The sequence below is a fragment of the Lissotriton vulgaris genome, chromosome 7 (genome assembly GCF_964263255.1).
Source record: "Lissotriton vulgaris chromosome 7, aLisVul1.2, whole genome shotgun sequence".
NCBI lineage: Eukaryota > Metazoa > Chordata > Amphibia > Caudata > Salamandridae > Lissotriton > Lissotriton vulgaris.
In genome coordinates this window covers 1723514330-1723534326 of record NC_141695.1, presented here as the reverse complement: position 1 = coordinate 1723534326, position 19997 = coordinate 1723514330, and the positions used below count along the sequence as shown (strand labels likewise).

The window sequence follows — 19997 nt, the reverse complement described above, 5'->3', positions numbered from 1 at the left end:
TAGCACCGGAGGCCCAGGCAGCCCTAATCGGTGCAGACCGCTCCACCAAATTCAACTTATAGCGCGGCCAGCACCACTTAGTTTAAGTCAAGAGCCTGTATATAGTAGCTCTGGGACAGCCTTACTCGCAGTCTACAGTAGATCTGGTGCTTTGGGGCTGGGCCGCAGGCAGTCAGTGGTGTTCCAACTGGGGCGGACACCGCTCAGCAGTGCTGGTAATCACTTTTATAGGGGTGAACAATCATTACTACAGTCAAGGCTAATACAGTGTCCTGGTAGGCTGTAATGTGTGCCTCCCATTGTTTATTTCTGGTGTTTTCCAGCAGTTTTAATATCTTATAGTTTCTCGTTGCTCAAATGGGTGTCATTTCTGATATTTAATTATGTTTCCCTCGTCTTTATTACTTGATTTTGCTAGCGTCAAAGTGTCACTCATAGTCGTTGAAATGTCACTCATAATTCAAGTAAAATTATGAAAATGTCACACATAGCAATCTGAAACCTTGGCAGCTATGTACCATCCGTGCGCTTATCTGCAGACGAACCCTTCCACAAAATGGCAGGACAGTGTTGGAATGTGGCGGGCTTTGATTAAGCTGTCCGCGATTCTGAAGATTCGAGAATGAATGAAGTTATGTCGTGAGAAGTGACCGCGGCCTACAGGACACGCCGAGAACAGGGCCTTGAGTGATCCTTGAGCCCGGAAAGCTGGAAGCGACCATCTCCCCCGCTAAGCGCAGCCAAGGTGGTGATACAGGCGGCAACTATATATGCAGCCCGCCGACGCGACAGGCAGAATAGCTCGCACCTGGTGAAGTTCCGGCCTGATCTGAGAAGGTACCTGGAGCCATGACCGAGACTCTGAGCACCGATCTCGGACAGCGAGGATCGGGGCCGGGCATGGCCCGGTTGAGGTGCACCGCCAAAGGTATTTCACTGCGCAGGCTTGCGTGGTGGGGAAAGACAGACCCTGACAGCTGGCAATACCATAGACTGCCCAGCTGCGAGTGGGAAAGGCAGCGCGACTCCTGTCGAGGGCAGAGACCCAACGGCAGGCATACTGCAGCTCGATATCGGCGAGGAGTGGACCTAGTCAGAGCACAGCCTTAATTTTAAATGGACAACAGGCTAGACTAATAATGGAAACATGTACAGTGGTTTCCCATACCCCGTGAAGCCAGTATTCACCACTACTAGGCAAGAGTGAATAGTCAACACAAACATACTGGTGGAGGGTGATATCCACACAATCCCCGAGCAGCGGAGATGGGGTGCAAGCTTGCCCACAATAGAAGCCAATTCATTACAGCAACCTGGTGATGCACCCCTTATAAGGAACATATCGACATACAGAGTGGACAGTGGCATAACCTGGGTGTAGGAAACCTGAAAGGCTGTGTGTGACTGCAGCTCAGACTGGCAGGCTGCAGTGAGTACTACCAGCGGGCAGATCCACCATCACAATAATTCACTGCACACCGGGGGGGGGGGGAATGGAAGGGCGAGGACAGCGCGCCACATACTAAACTAAACAAATACACCTGCAATAAATCCAATCAGGACCCAACGGATCACACCACGACTCCTGAAGGAGAACGCAATGCAACAGAGGGGAAGGAAGTCACGCTACATGATATAATGACTACGCTAAATAAAGTGCACACGTCCTTAGAGTCCAAAATAGACACTGTCACTACAAAACTTACACTAATCCGTGCAGATTTCAGAAAACTGAGCACGAGGGTGACGGGCGTTGAACAAACAACAACGTCTCTCTGTGCTGACACTACCGCTCTTAAGCGGCAAATGAAACACCCAGAAAGGGAAAACAAAGTTATGGTGCAAAACTGGATGGTTATGAAGGCCGTTCTCTGCGCAATAACGTTTGAATTGTGGGTGTGCCAGAAGGAACAGGAGGGCCTATTTGTAGAAGACCTTACCAAGAACTACTTGCAACCTCTTGGTCTCTCCAATTACTTTACAGTGGAAAGAGCGCATTGCGTCCTAGGAGGTAGACCTAAGCCAGGTGCGCCTCACAGGCCCATACTGGCCCAGATTTTTTATTTCGGAGATCAGGATCTCATTCTTTAGATGGCCAGAGTGGCCCCAACAGTACGATACGAACAAAGCACAATCTCCTTCTTCCCCGACTACACGGCCTCAGTAGCAAAACAAAGCCATTCTTAAGACCCTTTGTGATAAAGAAAGAGCTGCGGAATCGCGAACTCAAATACTCAATGATGTTTCCTGCGAAGGTAAGAGTGGAGGCAGATGGGAAAGTATGGTTCTTTACAACACCAGAGGAGGCACAAGAATAGCTGAAGGGCCGGCGTCAAGTCACGAACCATGGACGAGCAGGGAAGAACTACAGACAGCAAGCTTCAAGTGCGGCACACTCAGAACTGTGAGGGACACTGCACATGAGAGGCCCCGACAAAGAGGACTGTACAGATGGAGGTCTACCTCTATTCAGAGGCGAACTGCCTCGAGCACAACCCGTCGAGATGCAGGACCTACATACGGAACAATACTGAGACAGTCTAACCGTTAAACAAAAGGCCCGGAAAACAAAGACCAACGGCCAGGTGATTGTTGACAAAACCGATGCAACCCCATAAACACCCAAAGACACTTGCGGGATAGCCGTTATAGGTGAACAATGTAGAACTGTGGTGTTTTTGACTATACTTCTAGATTGAGGGACAACTGCAAAGATACTATATAACGTAAGAGGATGTTCGGGAGGGTACTGAGGAAGTTTCCCCCCCCTACGAAGGTACTGGGAAATTGGTATTTAGGCACTCTGCAATGTTGGGGAGGCAGTAGTTCTTAAACTGTCATGCAGGGAGGGGGTTGGGACAAATGTTTAAATTTAACAGTTCTAGATTAATCTTTCTTTATTCCTTGATACAGTTCATGGTACGACTTACGGATACTCAAACGAGACCTATGTCTCGCCACCAGAATCAGGACTCCAATATAGACCACTCTGCCACACACATCTACATACCCTAACCAGGTCACATCCGCACATTTTCAGCATCTACCACTGATCTCATGGAACGTGAATGGTCTCAGAGATAAATTAAAGAGGGGACTGGTATTACAAGATCTTAAGCGTAAGTTGCCTGCGGTAGCTCTGCTCCAGGAGACCCACCTAGTTGGGACAACTTGTAAAGCCCTGGACAGATGGGGCTTTAAACTGGTATATCCATTCCGAAGTCCCATCAGGATCGCGAGGGATGGAGATCTTATTTAAGAAACAATGCCAACTTATCATCATACATACGCAAACAGATGAACAGGGTCGGTTTGCCAATGGGAGGGACGTACAATCAACATTGTGATGGTATATATCCCCCAGCACTTCACCCGCTTGCATTCCCTGCACTTAGTGGGTTTTTACTCCGACTTCCAGAAGGAGAACTAATAATAGGGGGCGACTTTAACGCGACCCTTGATGACACTTTAGACCAAACACCACCCCGGCAAAAACATCGAATGCATTCTAATTTGGCGGACTTCCTAGAAACGATAGGCTTAGTGGACATTTGGCGTTCACCATTCCCACAAACGCGACAGTATACTCATAACTCCGGCGCACACAACAGCCTCTCTAGAACAGACTGCGTGCTGGCACCAGCGAACTGTGTAGGGAGATTTGTAGAAATTACACATTTGCCAGGGGGCATATTGGATCACTCCCCCCCCCCCAAATCTGTTAAGTATACATGGAACCCAGCGACACAATGTTGTATATTCCCGATATAACCAGGCTACCTCAAAAACCTCAAGATATGGAAGGGACTGACTGCTGCCACAAAACACTATTTAAGTGAAAACGAACACTCGGTCTTCTTGCCCCTCAGTTTGTGGTAGGCATACAAGACCGTTCTTCGTAGACACGCCATCTACTTGATCACAAAAGAGAAAAAGCGAGAACAGTGTTTATGCTTGAGCAGGAGATGAGCACATTAGAATCACTCCATTCTTAAGACCCTTCAGACAAACACACACCAGCTTCATCTAAAAAAACTAGAATATAAGGAATACCTGTGGGAGGAGGCAAACACCAGTTTGAATGCCACAATACATACCATATATGAAGTAGGGGATAAAGCCGGCAGGCTCCTGGCCTGGCTCGATAAGCGGGAATGAGCAGACCGATGGGTGGCCGAACTACAACTCGCCACTGGAGAAATTGTAACAGACCCCCAAACAATAGCTGACACACTGGCGCTTCACTGTGCAAGGGTATACACCCCAGTGACCACAGTACAGCAGGAAGAAGTGGAGGCATTCCTCTAAGGCATCGAGCTACCCACACTCACAGAGGAAGAGATGGTATTACTAGAAACTGAACTCTCAACTCAAGAATTAAAAATAGCAATAGGAAACATACAGTCAGGAAAAGCCCTAGGACCTAATGGTATCCCCATAGAGCTATATAAAAGAAGGGCAACCGCAGTCACCCCACACCTAGTAAACATGTATAATGCCTGCCTTGAAACAGGAGTTTCTGGAAAACTACTGCCAATCACTCCAGATCAAATGGCGTGGGATACCACCTCAATGTAACATAGGGCGTGACAAAACTGGTCTACAGGCGTCATCCAGGATGCAGGCTCATCTGAGGATAGGTCAAAGATGAATCCAAAGAAGTGAGCAGCAAAGCGGACATAAAAAGTTAGAGGATCTCCTTCATGTCCACTAGAGGATGTCCAAGCTACTTTTCTCCATCAGCTTGCACTAAATGTGACTGTGGGGCACAGTACTCCAGATATCAACTCAAGTACTGCCCACAAACCTCCACATGACACCCCAAACTGAAAACAATATTGCAGATGTGGCTTATGTGCAGAATTGTCCTCTGGAACTTTAAAACCCAAGATGAGGTCTCCAGAAGAGGACACTATACCCCAGATTATATCTCCAGATCAAAACACAGGATTGTAGATGGTTCTTTCAGCGACTGATAAAATACCTCAGCCAGAGACAGGGTGAAGCAGGAAGCACACTTACGTCATATAGCAGTGACAGCCGAAGAAGTCGAGTCTTGCAGTCGATGGTTGTGTGTTCTTTCACGTTCTCTACAAGAAATGGTCCAAACTCTTTAGTACTGTCCAGGTCTGGCCAGTAAGGGACACACTTGTTCTGAGAAAAAGAAAAGAGGTATTCATTAGGAGAAAGTTGGAGGGCTAACAATTAAGTGAGAGAGAGAGAGAGAGTGTGTGTGTGCGAGTGCGAGAGAGAAAGATAGAGGGGCAGACAAGCGTGAGGAAGTAAGCAATCAAAGGAAAAATAAATGTTATGTTATGTTATGCAATGTTATTTTTATTTGTACCGCGCACAGCTGCCCCAGCAAAGGGGCATCCTGGCGCTTTGAAAAGGTAAACACAACACAGCATTAAGAGCAAGCAGAAAGGAAAAGAGACACATCAAAGGGGCTAAACAAATAAAAAGGTCTTGATGGCCCGTCTAAACTGAAGGAGCTCATCGATGGCCCGGATTTGCGGAGGAAGAGAATTCCACCAGCTCGCCACCAGGACTCGGAAGGAGCGGCCACCAACTCTGCTCAACTTAAAACGCGGGACCACTGCTAAGTTCTGGCCTAACGATCTAAGAGTGCGGGAGGGGACATAGGAAATCAGCAGTTTCTCCAAGATTTGTGGGGAGGTACCCTTGAGGATTTTAAATGCAAGGCAAAGAACCTTGAATCTAATCCTCTGCTGCACAGGGAGCCAGTGGAGAGAGCGCAGGGTATTGGACACCGGGCACCGGCTAGGCAGACCTGTCACCAGTCGGGCCGCCACGTTTTGAACCCACTGCAGACGAGAGAGTTCTGACTGGTTAACCCCCGCCAGTAGTGAGCTGGCATAGTCCAACCTGGACAGCACTGATGCTTGGACCACCAGTTGTCTTGTGGGTGCATCAAAGAATTTGAGGATGCCATAGCAAGAAGCCGCCACCTTCTTGGTATGACAGATGAAACTCAGAGAAGGATCAAGCCACACCCCCAGGTTTTTTATCTCTGACGCTGGGAGGGGAGTCACACCCAAATCCGAAGGCCACCATTTGCCGCCCCACAAAGCCACCTGTTTACCAACCACCATAATCTCCGTCTTCTTGGTGTTTAACTGGAGACAGTTGGAATTCATCCAGTTAGCCACTTCCCGCAGACCCTCACAGAACCTGGGAGCCTCCAGACCTGAGTCCCCACTCAGTGTGACCGCCAGCTGCGTGTCATCTGTGTAAGAGACCATAGTCAGGCCCCACCGCTTGACGACCGCAGCCAACAGTCTCACATACAGATTAAAAAGGGTGGGACTCAGTGATGACCCCTGTGGGACTCCCTGGTCTTACGGGTAAGATGACGACTTACCGGGCGGGATCGCCACCTGGAATGACCTATCCATAAGGAAGGATCAAAACCAGCGCAAGGCGGAGCCAGAGACGCCCACCTCCTCAAGGCGCCGAAGCAGAATCCCGTGCGAGACCGTGTCGAAGGCGGCACTGAGATCTAATAACAATAGTGCCGCCGTCCGACCTGAATCCAGCACGGAACGAGAAGTGTGAAATAAAGAAAAAAAGAAAGTGGGAAAGAGATAAATAGAAAAACAAGCCAAAAGTGGAGAAAGAAGGAATGAAAGAAAATCATTAAAACGTTTTAAAAAGGACAAATGAAAGTAGAAAAAAGAGGAAGGTACAACTACAAAAATAGCTGGGTGACACTTCCAAAGAGTGGCCTGCTGCCATGAATGTGGGCAGAAAGGATGTCATTCTACCTAAGGTGCCAGGTTGAGTTCTTCACCAGTCGCACTGTGGTGGGTGTGAAAAAGTGTGACAACAAACAGTACAATAACAAATTACTTATGGGTGTACAGCAAGAGGTGCTGCCCTCAGTTGAAATATTTATTTACTCTGCCTTTCGCTTGCATCCTATCCTTAGTGGGTGGAGTATTCTAATAGCATTGTAGCCCTTCTGCCTTGGGCCACATTGAGGGTAAAGACCTTCTCCCTCGTTATAGGGCCTTGTCTGACGATTGAGCCTACAACTCAGGAAGAGGGCCTTTAAGAACTGTTCCATCCTTGGCGATGCGGAAATAGCACTGAAAGGTCTTTTGCCTTACTAAGTATGGAGCCTGTTTAGTGCCTTAGCCAATATGGCTTGCATGGTGTTGGAAGAGGCAGTTGGGTTTCTGGCTGAATTAACTGTGCTTGGGCCTAGTGGTTGGGCAGGTGAAAGTGAAGAGATATAGCTTGGTTTGGAGCTAAAAGAAATCAGTGATGCAGGAACAATTTTTAGAGTGGGTATGCTGCCATCAATGTTACATCACTGAAGTCATAGCCAAATCCAAGCTTCACACCTTGCATAATTTATTTATTTGAGAGTTTTTTATAGCGCTAGCTAGACCCAAAGGTATCAGAGCAATTTAAGACAGTAAATGTTCACATAAAAAATAACAAGGCTATTCAGAGCATCCGAGTAAGCGAGCTTTAAAACAGTAAACGTTCACAACATAGATAACAAGTATAGTAGACATTCATTATAGCGCTAGGTAGGTACATGAGGGAACTCATAAGATTCATAGTTGAACAATACAACATCAAGTGGTTACAAAGTCACACAGGTATAACACAAGAACGCATTGAGGAATGGCACTGGGGACAGAACAGGAGACTGAAAGATTCATGTGTCCATCCTGAAGGAACCGGTCAAAGTCCGAAATGTAGTTTTGCCCACGCTTGTGCTGAAGTAGTTGTTGAGGAGTAGAAATTTGAGGTCCAGTGGACATCGCCTATTAAGGTATAGTAAATGAGCCACACCCGTCCAGCAGGAGAGTGGTATTGGTGTGGTATGGAGCCAGTGACGCATTTTGAAGAAAACTTCCGCAAATCTATTACTTTTACAGACAGCACATTTTATATTGAAATGCTGCCATAATTCATACAAATGTGCAGTTTTACTAATAACACCACAGTGCGCACACGATAACAAATATCTATTATTTCTATATCACTAAGCGTCTTGATTTGTTTGAATTCTATTAAAATCACACTTCAGGATTACAAAAATTTGAGAATTTCATTTGTGCTTTTCAAACTGCTGATATATTTAGAAATATTTGTACATTTTATTTGAAGGTATTCCCATCCTACACCCCTTCTTAGTTTGCCTTACAAAATGTTCTAACTTTGAAGTAAGAAGGAAAAGTGAACACCAATCTGCATGTTAAAAGAAAAAGCAGCAATCTGTCAGAAGATATAGCCGGACATTTGATCTGTCTTTTTAAAATACAAAGAAAGTTTTTATTGGCTTTTCAATCAGCGTACATTTGACATAAATGAATGAAGGGCTTTCGTATAGCATGATTGATCTCTGTCTTTGAACACACCACGAATGGGTTAAGATAAAAACAAAACTTAAAATCTTCTCTATTGTTCATTCACTTTAAAAACCACCACATCGTTATTTTGCGGATGCTGCAGCACCCCCAGTAACCCAAATTCCAGCAGCTATGATGGAAATGTCAATCAAAGGTACGCTATAATGTTGTTCAAGGGCAGTTAGTCCAGCGAGGGAACTGTTCTATCGCAAAGTCTGATCGCTAGGGTATTATCCAATGCATGACTTGGGCTCCAGTTTTAAGCGGGAGGTAACAATTAGGCCAGGGCTGGAAACGATGCCACACTCGCGGAGTGTGTGTAGTTTGTGCAACTACGCGCTATGCTAATTGCACATAGCACAGTGCAAAAACGGGTAGCGCAGCTGGCATTTTTTGCTCGCTCGCGGGCCTCAACGTTAAGTTGGCGACCGCGAGCGAGCAAAACCAACATCCCGGCAAGACTTTTTCCTCGTTCGTGATCGGCAACATCAAGATGCTGATCGCGAGCGTGGAAAATAAACCTCCCGGCGAGATTCTCAACACGGGGAGGTCAGGTTTCTCATTGCGAGTGGTCGCTTATGCTCGTGACTGCTCGCGATTAGAAACTACCAGTCCGCGTTGAGAAAGCTGCTGCTAGAGTACAAATCTACTCGAGTGGCAGAAAACGACTGCTCGCACTGTGCATGATGCCGTTTGCAATGATTGCACAGTGCGGACCAACATCCGGCACTGTGCAATCATTGCTAACTGCGTTTTCCCTACTGCACTACGCAGTTCGCGTAGCGTGAGTAGCGCAAAGTGCACTTCGAGTAGCTACGTGTAGCGCTACTATGCGAACTATGCCCAAGGTTAGTGACAATCACCAAAGCATCTGATCTGAAAATTTACGAACACCTTTCCAGATGTCAAAGTGTGTCTGTCGATACGTAGCGCCTCCAAGCGTTCTTCTGGAGCCCGGGATAGACTGTACTGCTGAATACCGACTCCCAGAATATCATGGGACAAGAATATTGAGGACAGAATATCGAGGGACAAATATTGAAAAGTAAGTGCATACAGGGAAGCAGATATTTACTATACCTAGCTCCACTTCTACGTACCTTGAAGATATAGGTACTGCGTAGGTACATATATGTGGACTTAGGTATAATAAATGTACACTTACTTTCCAATCTTTTTTAGATAGTTTCTTGTTATAATTGTGCCTCTTTGATAGTCTGGGGTGGATATTTAGGGTGCACACCCTAGTGCTGCACAGGTAGGCTGACCAGAGTTCTGAGGCTCATAAAGGGGGCCTGGCCTTGCAAGGCGGGGAATCCATGACCGGATCGCCGATGGTGTCTACGATGTTGACTTAGTTGTCGAGGTCGTCGCCGATTCCGTCGGCGGCGAGTGCAGCGTGGACGGGTGCTTTGACGTCGACAGCGTTTTCCTGATGTGTATCGTCGACGACACAGTCGACGGTGGGGTCGTAGTCGTCGACGAGGACAATGACGTCGATGCCATCGACGTAGAAACAGTCGTTGTCGGAGTTGATACATACAAAGCAGTAGACATGGCTCTCCTCGACGAAGGCGTCGTCGACAACACCGTCGACGACGGAGTCGAAACAGGCTTTTTGAAGGAGGGAACTTCCTGAGAGGAAACCTTCGCAGAAGTAGCCTTGAAGAGAACCTCTGAAGACTTTTTTGATGTCTTCATTTGAGGAGGCACCGTCGGGCTAGGAGAAGCCACCCGTGGTCTCCTTAGTGAAGATTTCGAAGAGACTGAAGAACCTTCACTTTCCTTAGAAGATTCCAGGTTGTCCCGGTTTTTCAGCCTCTGGAGCCAGATTAAGAGGCGTCCCTCACGGTCTTTGAGGGTTTTAGTGGAAAAGGTACGACATACCTTGCAGTCCTTGGAAGAATGATCTGGATACAGGGAATATAGACAGTCTTGATGTTGGTCATCTATATGCTGCCTTTTCTTTCAACAAGAACCACAGGACCTAAAAAGACCCTTTTTTGGTGTGTCAGCCATGATGATATCAGCAATCACAGATGGAACAGAATAAAATACCAAAAAACACTGGAAACCAGTTGTGAAGAAAAAACTGAGCAGAGCTCAGAGGAGACTCCCTTAGCAAAACGTGCGGTAGAAAATCTAAGGGACTGAGGCTCCTTCCAGGAGGGTTCTAGAGGGAGGTGACAGCTGATTGGCTCTTTTCTAGAGTGTGGTTCTTTTTACAAAAGGACATGGTTAGGTTACTAATGTGAGGCCTTTAGGCCTATTTATCTATATGTCCATGGAACATTACTTTATTTATGTACTGTGGACTCCCATTCTGACAACGGGGAATGATTCAGGCATGTGAATCTATGAAAGACACCCCCTAATACTGGATAATCAAATACGCCTTGAGCGATCGAGACATACTACTAGAAGAGATCAAAAAACTTGAAGAAATGATCAGCAAGGACAAAGATACAAAGCAGAGTGAAGAACTTAAGAATTCTATGATGAAACGCTTGAAAGACTATGAAGCCATCATTCGACGACGTAAGCAGACTAAATTCCAAAGAGACGAGCAAGATTACGCTACAGGTCGTATCTTGACTTTTGAACGGAAATCTGATGCCCCCAGAAAATAGATGAGCCAGCAAGGTGGTACCGCGGCCTCCAATTGGGAAACCTCAGAATCGGAGGTAGAGACATCAGAAGGCGAACAAACTACTACCACAGATGATAGAAGCGGGACTTAACGAGGCACCTTATTTTCGGGAATACAAACTAATTAGAGAGTCCCGACAGAGACCAACACCACATCCACCACCACAACAATAATAAAGAAACGAAAAACAAGGCGGGGTAAGAAAGGAAGGAGGAGAAGAACGTACTCCGAGAATTACCTCCAGCAGGGGGAGAAGGGGCAAATGGTAGAACCCAGAGAAAAAATGACTATAATTAATCTCTCGAACAGAATACTCACTTGGGATGAAACAAAAGTCTTACAACTGGGCTTAACCATTTGCCCCAGTTCGGGGTTTGACTATGCACAAGCTCGCATTGATCTCTTCAAGTATATCAGTAAATTGAAATTACAAAAGATTTATCTGCTACACCCTAAAAAAACAACAGATGGGTTAACCTATGACACGGATGATACAGACCTTCTAAGTGGGGATGACTTGGAAACCTTAATTGCACTACAAGCGTTAAATTCCTCGAATACCACGGAGGGTGGTGAGGAGAATGCCAACATGGATGCATGTCTAACAGAAGCAGGGATTACACAATCTAGAGGAAAAAGCAACTTGAAACGAAAATCAAGAGTAATTCTACAGATCCCATTTGATGCCATCGACGTTTTCAATGAAGCCATTATCACCAATTTAAAGAATCTGGCGAAGAAAAATGATCATCACGAACCCCATTATAATATCCGGAAAAAGCAATGGCAAGGGATCCAATCACTAAAAGAAGATGACACTCTGGAGATCAAACCCTCGATAAAGGAGGGAATGTTGTGATTTTCAATTAAAATCATTATTACAAGGAAGCCATGAGACAACTTAATGACAGGGAATGCTATTTGCCCATTAAAAGAGTGGAGTATGTGGAGTGTATTAAAACATTTAATCAACACCTGTTAAATTGGAGGGACGAAGGATTGCTGGATCAAGATGAATATTTACTCCTGCACTGTGAACAACCTGTCCTCCAAACCTTTTACCACCTCCCTAACATCCATAACGACTTGGCTAATCCACCGGGAAGACCAATTGTGGCTTTTATAAACAGACATTTGGAGAACACATCAACATATATTGACTCTTTTTTATCGCCCTTAGTCAAAGATTTGGCCTCATATGTACGGGACACTGGATTTTTTGAGACTGATTTAGTGCATTGTATGGGAGAAAGATATGTTACTCATCACTCTTGATATAACTAGTTTATATATGTGCATAAATCATGAGCAAGGTATCATCGCAGTCAAATGGTTTCTCAACAAGAGATCTCTCAAATTTCAAAAACATAATCTCATACTCCGACATATGATCATGTTCTGTTTAGAAAATAACATTTTTACATTTTCGGGGAAACTGTACAGGCAATAATGCAGAACCATGACGGGCACGTGCTTCGCCCCCAGTTACGCGAATCTTTTTTTGGGCTGTTGGGAGAAAGATGTGACCTGGGGTGAACAACATGAACACTGGATTGACAAAGTGGCATTGTGGGCTATGTACATAGATTATATTTTTATTGTGTGGCGGGGTAGCCGTTCCTCGGCTGAGGAATACATTGCATCTATCAATACCAATGATCTGTCATTTACAGGGCATATCAGCGACACCAAAGTAAGTTATCTGGATTTGGAAGTCTATGTAGGCAATTCTGTCCTGCATGCAGGAAGTTACCATCCCAAAAGTCTTGTCAAAACATTCCTTATGGAGAACTACTGCGCCTTAATCGCAATTGTACAATTCAGCCAGACTACGATGATGCAAAGACTCTAGCACTAGGAAGATCTAAAGCTAAAGGGTATACCAATGCTGATCTTCATCAGGCCGAGGAAAGGCAAGGTAAAGTAAGCAGGTCTGAACTCCTGATAGCAAAATCCAAAGATACAGAAAAATGGCCCAAGAAGGCCCCGTAAGGATGATTACCCGCTTCAATGAAAAGTCTGGGCATATATTCCAGATCTCCAAAGAGAACTGGCATATCCTCCAAACAGATAATGTTTTAAAACATAGTCTCCCCACACAACCAGAGATAACATATACACGATGTCAATCACTGAGTGCCCATTTGATACACAGTCACTATGATGCCACCGCTCCTAAAACAGACAAAATTACAGGCTTCTATCCCTGTATGCGCTGCAAGGCATGTAAATATAGCCATGAAGTCACCAACTACACAGGACCCTAAACCAACTAGAAACATTAAACAACTTTTGAACCGCAACTCAGAATATACAGTGTACTGCCTCTGGTGCCCTTGCCCTAAACGCTACATAGGAAGCACATTACACCCAAAGGAAAAATGCAATCTTGAACACGTGAGCTATCACGAAGAAGGATGTAACTTATCCGGTAGCTTCCCACTTTGATATTTTCCAACAAAGTAACCAAGACCACCTCAAATTCCACTGCATAGATCAAGTTTAAAAAAATGAGAAAAAGGGTGATAGAACTAAGAAATTGTGTATACTAGAATCGAGGTACATAATAGATCTTAAAACAAACGCCCCACTGGGACTAAACAATGACGAAGAAACATGGGTACATCTCGAAAAGTAGGGGTTATTTTGGTGCTTTATGTACTTTGGACCATACTCATTTATTCACACTATGGATAACTTTTAAATTGGAGGAGTGACAAGCCTTCACAACTCAATCTTTAACATTAGATATTATCATGGGCTATGACTTGTCATCTGTAGGTCTTTTGACTTTAGGACTGTGTTAAAAGAAAAAACGCCCTCCTGTTTTTTCGTGACACTATCGCCCATTCAGGGCATAATAATGAAAAGACACGAGAGACTCGCTAATAAAATATATATTTCTAATAGGCAAATATCTTACATTTGGAATATGACAGTATAGAATGATACATTTTCCATATGGAATAATACCATTTCATGTATTTGTGCCTGAATAATGTTCTATGAATTGCCTCTTGTAACGTCTGACTTTGTCAAACAATTTTTGTTTAAATCGCATAAGGATTTGGTTTATATTTTGCACCTGTTTATGTTGAAAAACCACCTTATAAGATGGACAGCATGGAATTTGGTAATCAACTGTGACTAAAAGGTCATCTTCCCTTTTTATGATCTACACGTGACACATTGTTTTATTAAAATGTCTCTGTGAAACAACAGAAACTGACATAGAGGAAGGCGTAAAGCCGAAACACCTCTGTCAGTGCAGGGGACCTGCACATTAAAAGCACTTTGATCTGAATTTCCATGTGTGCTCTCATACTTGGTGTTTGGAAGTAATCACTGTTGGTTATGGGGGTGTGTGTGTGTATATATATATATATAGTATATATACGGCTGGATCGTCTGACTGGTGATGTGGAATATATATATATATATATATATATATATATATATATATATATATATATATATATATATATGAAAACAAGTTGCTTACCTGTAACTTTGGTTCCCCACTATTGGTAACTTTCATAGATTCCCATGCTTTGTATCATTCCCCCGTCGTCAGTAAATAAAAAAATACCATAGCAGAAAGTACAAAAGAGAAAACTAGTCCTAGGCCTCATCTCATTTTGAAGCTTGTCCACCTCTTTTTTTAAAAGAGACCAAAAATTCTGCAACAACCAATCAGAACAGCCTCACCCCTTAGAACCCTTCTGAGAGAGCCTCAGAGCCTCAGATTTTTCGTAGGCGTTGCGTAACAGCAACTATCTCAGTAAAAGAGGCTGAGCTTTCCCAGGGGAGGAGGGTGGGCGCATGGGAATCTATGAAAGTTACCAATTCTGGGGAACCATAGTTACAGGTAAGTAACTTGTTTTCTTGCACCAGTATTGGAACTTTCATAGATTCCCATTCTTTGTATCAGAGTAGCTAGCAGTAAGTCATGAAAACACATTTTGTTATATGAATATCCTTACATGTCAACATAGATCTCCTCATAGGAAACAAATTATAAACACGTTACCACAGAGAAGAATACATAAATTCGATACAAAATGTGCAATACAGGATGGAGAGATAGTAGGGAAATCTCACCTCTCATTGAAAAAGAGTTCTCAGGACTGCTTGACCCATCTCTGAATCTTCCTACATGGAAGAATCCAAACAGTAGTGCTTCGTGAAGGTGTGGATACTGCTCCACGTAGTTGCTCTACAGATGTCCTTGATAGGTACTCCTGAGAATAGAGCCACTGATGAAGCAACACATCTTGTTGAATGAGCACGAACTCGTCTTTCACGCGGTTTGCCCGCTTCCGGATGACAATACTGAATCGTATTAGAGATCCAACGTGAAATACTGTGCTTTGAAAGCGGAAATCCCTTCCGCGGGGCACTATAAGAGACAAAAAGTTGAGAAGACTTTCTGAAAGGTTTTGTTCGTTCCAGATAAAATTTCAGACATCTCTAAACATCTAAAAAATGCAAAGACCTTTCCGCTGGTGTAGTAGGTTGTGGGAAGAAAGACCTCAAAATCACAGGCTCATTCAAATGGGATTCGGATGGGACCCTGATGAATTTTGGATTTGTCCTTAGAATCAGAGCATTGTTCTTGATCTGAAGAAAGGGTTCCACAATCGTTAGCGCTTGAAGCTCACTAATCCTCCTGGCTGATGTTAAGGCTAATAGGAGAGCCAGCTTCCATGACACAAATTTTAGATCTACTCTGTGAATGGGCTCAAACGGAGCTCTCATCAGATGAGCCAAAACCAGATTAAGCTGCCAGACTGGTGGAGGAGGCCGGACTGGAGGAAACACCCTGAACAAGCCCTTCAGGAATTGTTTAATAATCCTATCGGACCAAAGTGAAGGACCTGAAGACGTCCGCCTGAACCTAGAGATGGCTGCTAGATGTACCTTGACAGAAGAATGAGCCAAACCTGACTTTGTCAGAGAAAGTATATATGGTAAAAGCGGATGCGGAGCTGAAGTGTATGGATGAATATTCTTCCTCTGACACCAGAGACAGAATCTCTTCCATTTCGCCCGATAAGTCTTATTTGTACTTGGAGCTCGGGCCCGAGACAGAATAGCTCTACACTCTTCGGAGAGGTTCAAATCTTGGAATTCTCTGTACTCAGGAGCCACGCTGTCAATTGGAGTGAGCTCGGATCTGGATGGAGCACCTGACCCTGTGCATCATCAACAGAGATGGAATAGGCTCTAGGTGAATCGGTTGGTCTTGAGACAGTAGGAGTTCCGTGTACCAGAACTGAAAGGGCCATGCTGGTGCAATCAAAATCATTCTGCAAGGTTCCACTTTGAGTTTCCTGATCAGCCTCTGGATCAATGGAATTGGAGGAAAGGCGTAGACAAATGCTCCGTACCAAGCTATCAAAAGCGCATTCCCCAAGGACCCCCGCTGGTGATCCCTGCTTGCGTAGAACCGGCATTTGGTGTTTTCTGGGGTTGCAAACAGGTCTATGGTTGGGGTCCCCCAAACTGAAAAGATCTCCTCGAGAATGGTCTGGTCCAATTCCCACTCGTGACTGATCGATCTTTGGCGACTCAATGCATCCGCTGTTGAATTGAGCGAGCCTGCGAGGTGTTCTGCCGTAAGAATAATGTTCTGGAGAATCGCCAAGTTCCAAATTTCCTGAGCTTCTTTTGAAAGAGCCCAGGATCTTGTCCCGCCCTGTTTGTTTATATAGTGCATGGCTGTTGTGTTGTCCGTGCGAACCAGCACGGTGTGATTCTGAATCCTTGGAAGAAAAGCCTGTAGGGCTAAGCGAATAGCTCTGAGTGCCAATAGATTGATATGGAACCTGCGCTAAGCTGGATCCCAATGACCGCTCACCTTCAACTCTTGAAGTACTGCTCCCCAGCCTTCTAGTGAAGCGTCCATGGTTAAAACCATGGGTGATGGGGGAAGCGTGAAGGTTAAGCCTTTTGAGATGTTGTCTTTTACCAATCACCAGCAGCTTGCTTTTCTCATTGCTGATGTCACCGTGATTTTGTCGTCGAACGAGCCTTCCGCCTGGTGCCATTGCTTGTCCAGTTGCTCTTGTTACGGACGCATTCGAAGCCTGCAGTGCGGAATAAAAGGTATGCAGGATGATATCGATCCAAGCAGGGACTTGTAGAGACGGACCGACAGAGACTTCCTCTTTTACAAGAGACGAGCTGACAGAATAAGCTTGTTCTGACGTTCCCCCGATGGAATGGCCTTGCAGCGATTTGTGTCCAGAATAGAGCCCAGAAATTTTGCCGACCTGGATGGAAGAAGGATCGATTTCTCCTTGTTGAGTTGCAGGCCCTGATGGTTGAAAAGTTGAATTCAGCTTGAGACTACTCTGGAAGCTGCCTGGGAAGACGCAGCTTTTATCAGCCAAACGCCGCCACCGGAGCCAGTACCTTCGTAAATATGCTTGGTGCGGACCTGAGACCAAACGGAAGCACTCTGAGCTCTTGCCTACTGTGAAGCATAGGTATTGCCTGTGAGCTGGGTGGATTGGTACATGGAAGTATGCATCTTCAAAATCCAGTGTTGCCATGTAGTCCCCTGGATTCAGTAGACGTAGAATATCTTGAAGGGTGACCATCCTGAATGATAGTTTTATGAGATAGGTGTTGAGCTCCCTTAGATCTAATATTGGACGCCACTTTTCCTTTGTCTTTCGAACCAGGAAGAACCTGGAATAAAAACCTTTTCCCCTGTAGGAGTGAGGTACAGGTTCTATTGCCCCCTTGATGAAAAGTTGGTGGGCTTCGAGACGCAGAAGTTTTAGATGTTTCGATTCGTTGGCGCCTGGAGCTCTGGTTGGAGGAAGTTGTTGAAACTCCAAAGTGTGGCCACCCTGAATGATATTCAGAACCCACTGGTCTGATGTAATGACCTTCCAGCTGCTTAGACAATGAGAAATCCTGCCCCCCACTGATGTTATCGGAGGTAGGAACAGTAGAAAGAGCCACGAAGCCGCTATTGTCGTTTAGAATGGTCTCTCCCTTGACGCCATTGGCGCACTCTTGGTGGCTGACGAGAGAAAGACGCCGATTGGCTTTGGCGCTGTGAATATTGCGGCTTGTAAGATTGAGAGGACTGAGAGTACGAAGAGTAGCGTTGTTGATTGCCACCTCTGTACGAGGAAAAACCTCTTCCTCTCACACCTCTGAAAGGAACTTTGCGTTAATTCAATGACCCCCAAGGACCTTGCCGTGTCCGTGTCCTTCTTGATGCCTTGAAGGACATCATCTACATGCTTTCCAAAAAGCATCTCTCCGTCGTAAGGTAAATCCAAGATCTTATTTTGGACTTCCTGGCGAAACTAGGTTGCCCGTAGCCAGCCCTGGCGTCTCACAACTGCTGAACCCGCCAATGCACGGAAAGCTGTTGATGCTATGTCCATAGCACAATCTATCACCTCTGAAGAGGAACGCTCCCCTTCCATCATTGTCTTCCTGGCTTCATCTTTCGCTGCATCCGGAAGTTGGTCCACAAACGGGGATAAATCACACCACATCTGGCGATCATATCTGCCCAAGCTAGCAAGAGCATTAGCAGCTCGAATCAGGAGGCTGGCCATAGAAGTAAACCTTTTCCCCACATTGTCCCTTCCTTGTCTGGTGGTGTTGTCAGGTTTCAGGTTTTAAAGTCTTTATTTCGATTATTAAAAGAATCATAAAAGACAATTTTACAAGCAATAATTAATTGACATTAAATACACATACATTAAAAAGGAATTAAACAGTTTGTAGACAATCCTGAGTCAAGTTCCCTAAAACAAATTTCCCCAAATAGAATGGGATTACAAGTAAATTCATGCTATCCAGATTTAAGCTACTGTTTTGCCCTGAGTATCCACGCCCAACCCAGATATTTGGCAATACACACTGTGATAATTTCCAGTGTGTTAGTTTTTAATACATGGATAGCCTCTTCTGATTTTCTTATGGGCAGTCTCTGAAAGAGTGGTTTTAGCCATTTGATCCTTGGTTCATGGTATTTAGGACAAGCAAACAGAAAATGGCCCTCTGTTTCTTTCTGGCCTGGGCACCATTTGCATTGATCCGTGATGCTAGAGGACCAATTTTTCGTGAAGGTATTCAACGGCAAAGTGCCCACCCGGAACTGGTGGAAGAGTTTCCTGTCTAGGGATTTGGAAACCGTGTCCCAGTAGTGTTCACGTATGGGGTCCAACTTAAAACAAAGAAACCTACCAGTAAGACTAGTAGAGCAGGAGGCATTTATTCTGTTCAGGCGAAGCGTGGACCAGTACAATTCTTTAAATGCCTGTTTAGTTGGAAAAATACTAACAGCTGGGGAAGTCCAAAGGTACTCTAAGCCCATGTCCGTCAAGATCGATTTGACCGTTCGGAACCAGGGAATTTTTTCCGATCCACTGATTGCCCTTACTTCTACTACCCCGTTTGCAAATAGGGTAAGGTCGGGCGAGGTCCATAGGCGCCTCCAGAAGGCAACCAGTCTGAATCTGGCCAACTCGTTAATTGGAGGACATCCTAAATCCAAACAAAGGGGGATTGAGGGGGACGACTGTGGCAAACCAACCAAGTTGCGGAGGAACTTACACTGTATTTTAAACAGGCCCTGCAAATCCATATGACCCCACAGATCCGCACCATATAGAATTGCAGGGTTAATTTTTGCATCGTAGATTTTGAGGGCTGGTGTGACCCGCTTGGTAATAGATTTCCTTTGCTCACTCAGTAAACAGCCAGTAAGTCGTGCAAGTTTAAGATGTTGGGCATCAACTTGTGTTTTCCATTTCAAACGACTATCTAGCATAACCCCCAAGTATGTCATGTTCTCAACTTGGTCCAGCTTGACCCCTCCCATACTAACTGTACTCCGGACAGTGTGGTTCTTGCTTAAGACCATAAATTTGGTTTTCCCAACATTCACCTTAAGGTCGCTGATGACACAGAACTCCTCAAAGCGG

At 45.0% G+C, this 19997-nt stretch overlaps 1 protein-coding gene across 7 annotated transcripts in view; it reads right to left on the bottom strand.

Moving 5' to 3' along the window:
* The window catches only part of LOC147706439 (tyrosine-protein phosphatase non-receptor type 6-like), a 247846-nt gene that overhangs the window by 25530 nt on the left and 202319 nt on the right, over positions 1 to 19997 (bottom strand). For all 7 annotated transcript variants that reach the window (XM_086932937.1, XM_086932934.1, XM_086932936.1 and 4 more), the window contains one exon: positions 5023 to 5154. In XM_086932937.1, the coding sequence (XP_086789063.1) occupies positions 5023 to 5154 (132 nt within the window). The remainder of the gene's footprint in view (positions 1 to 5022; positions 5155 to 19997) is intronic.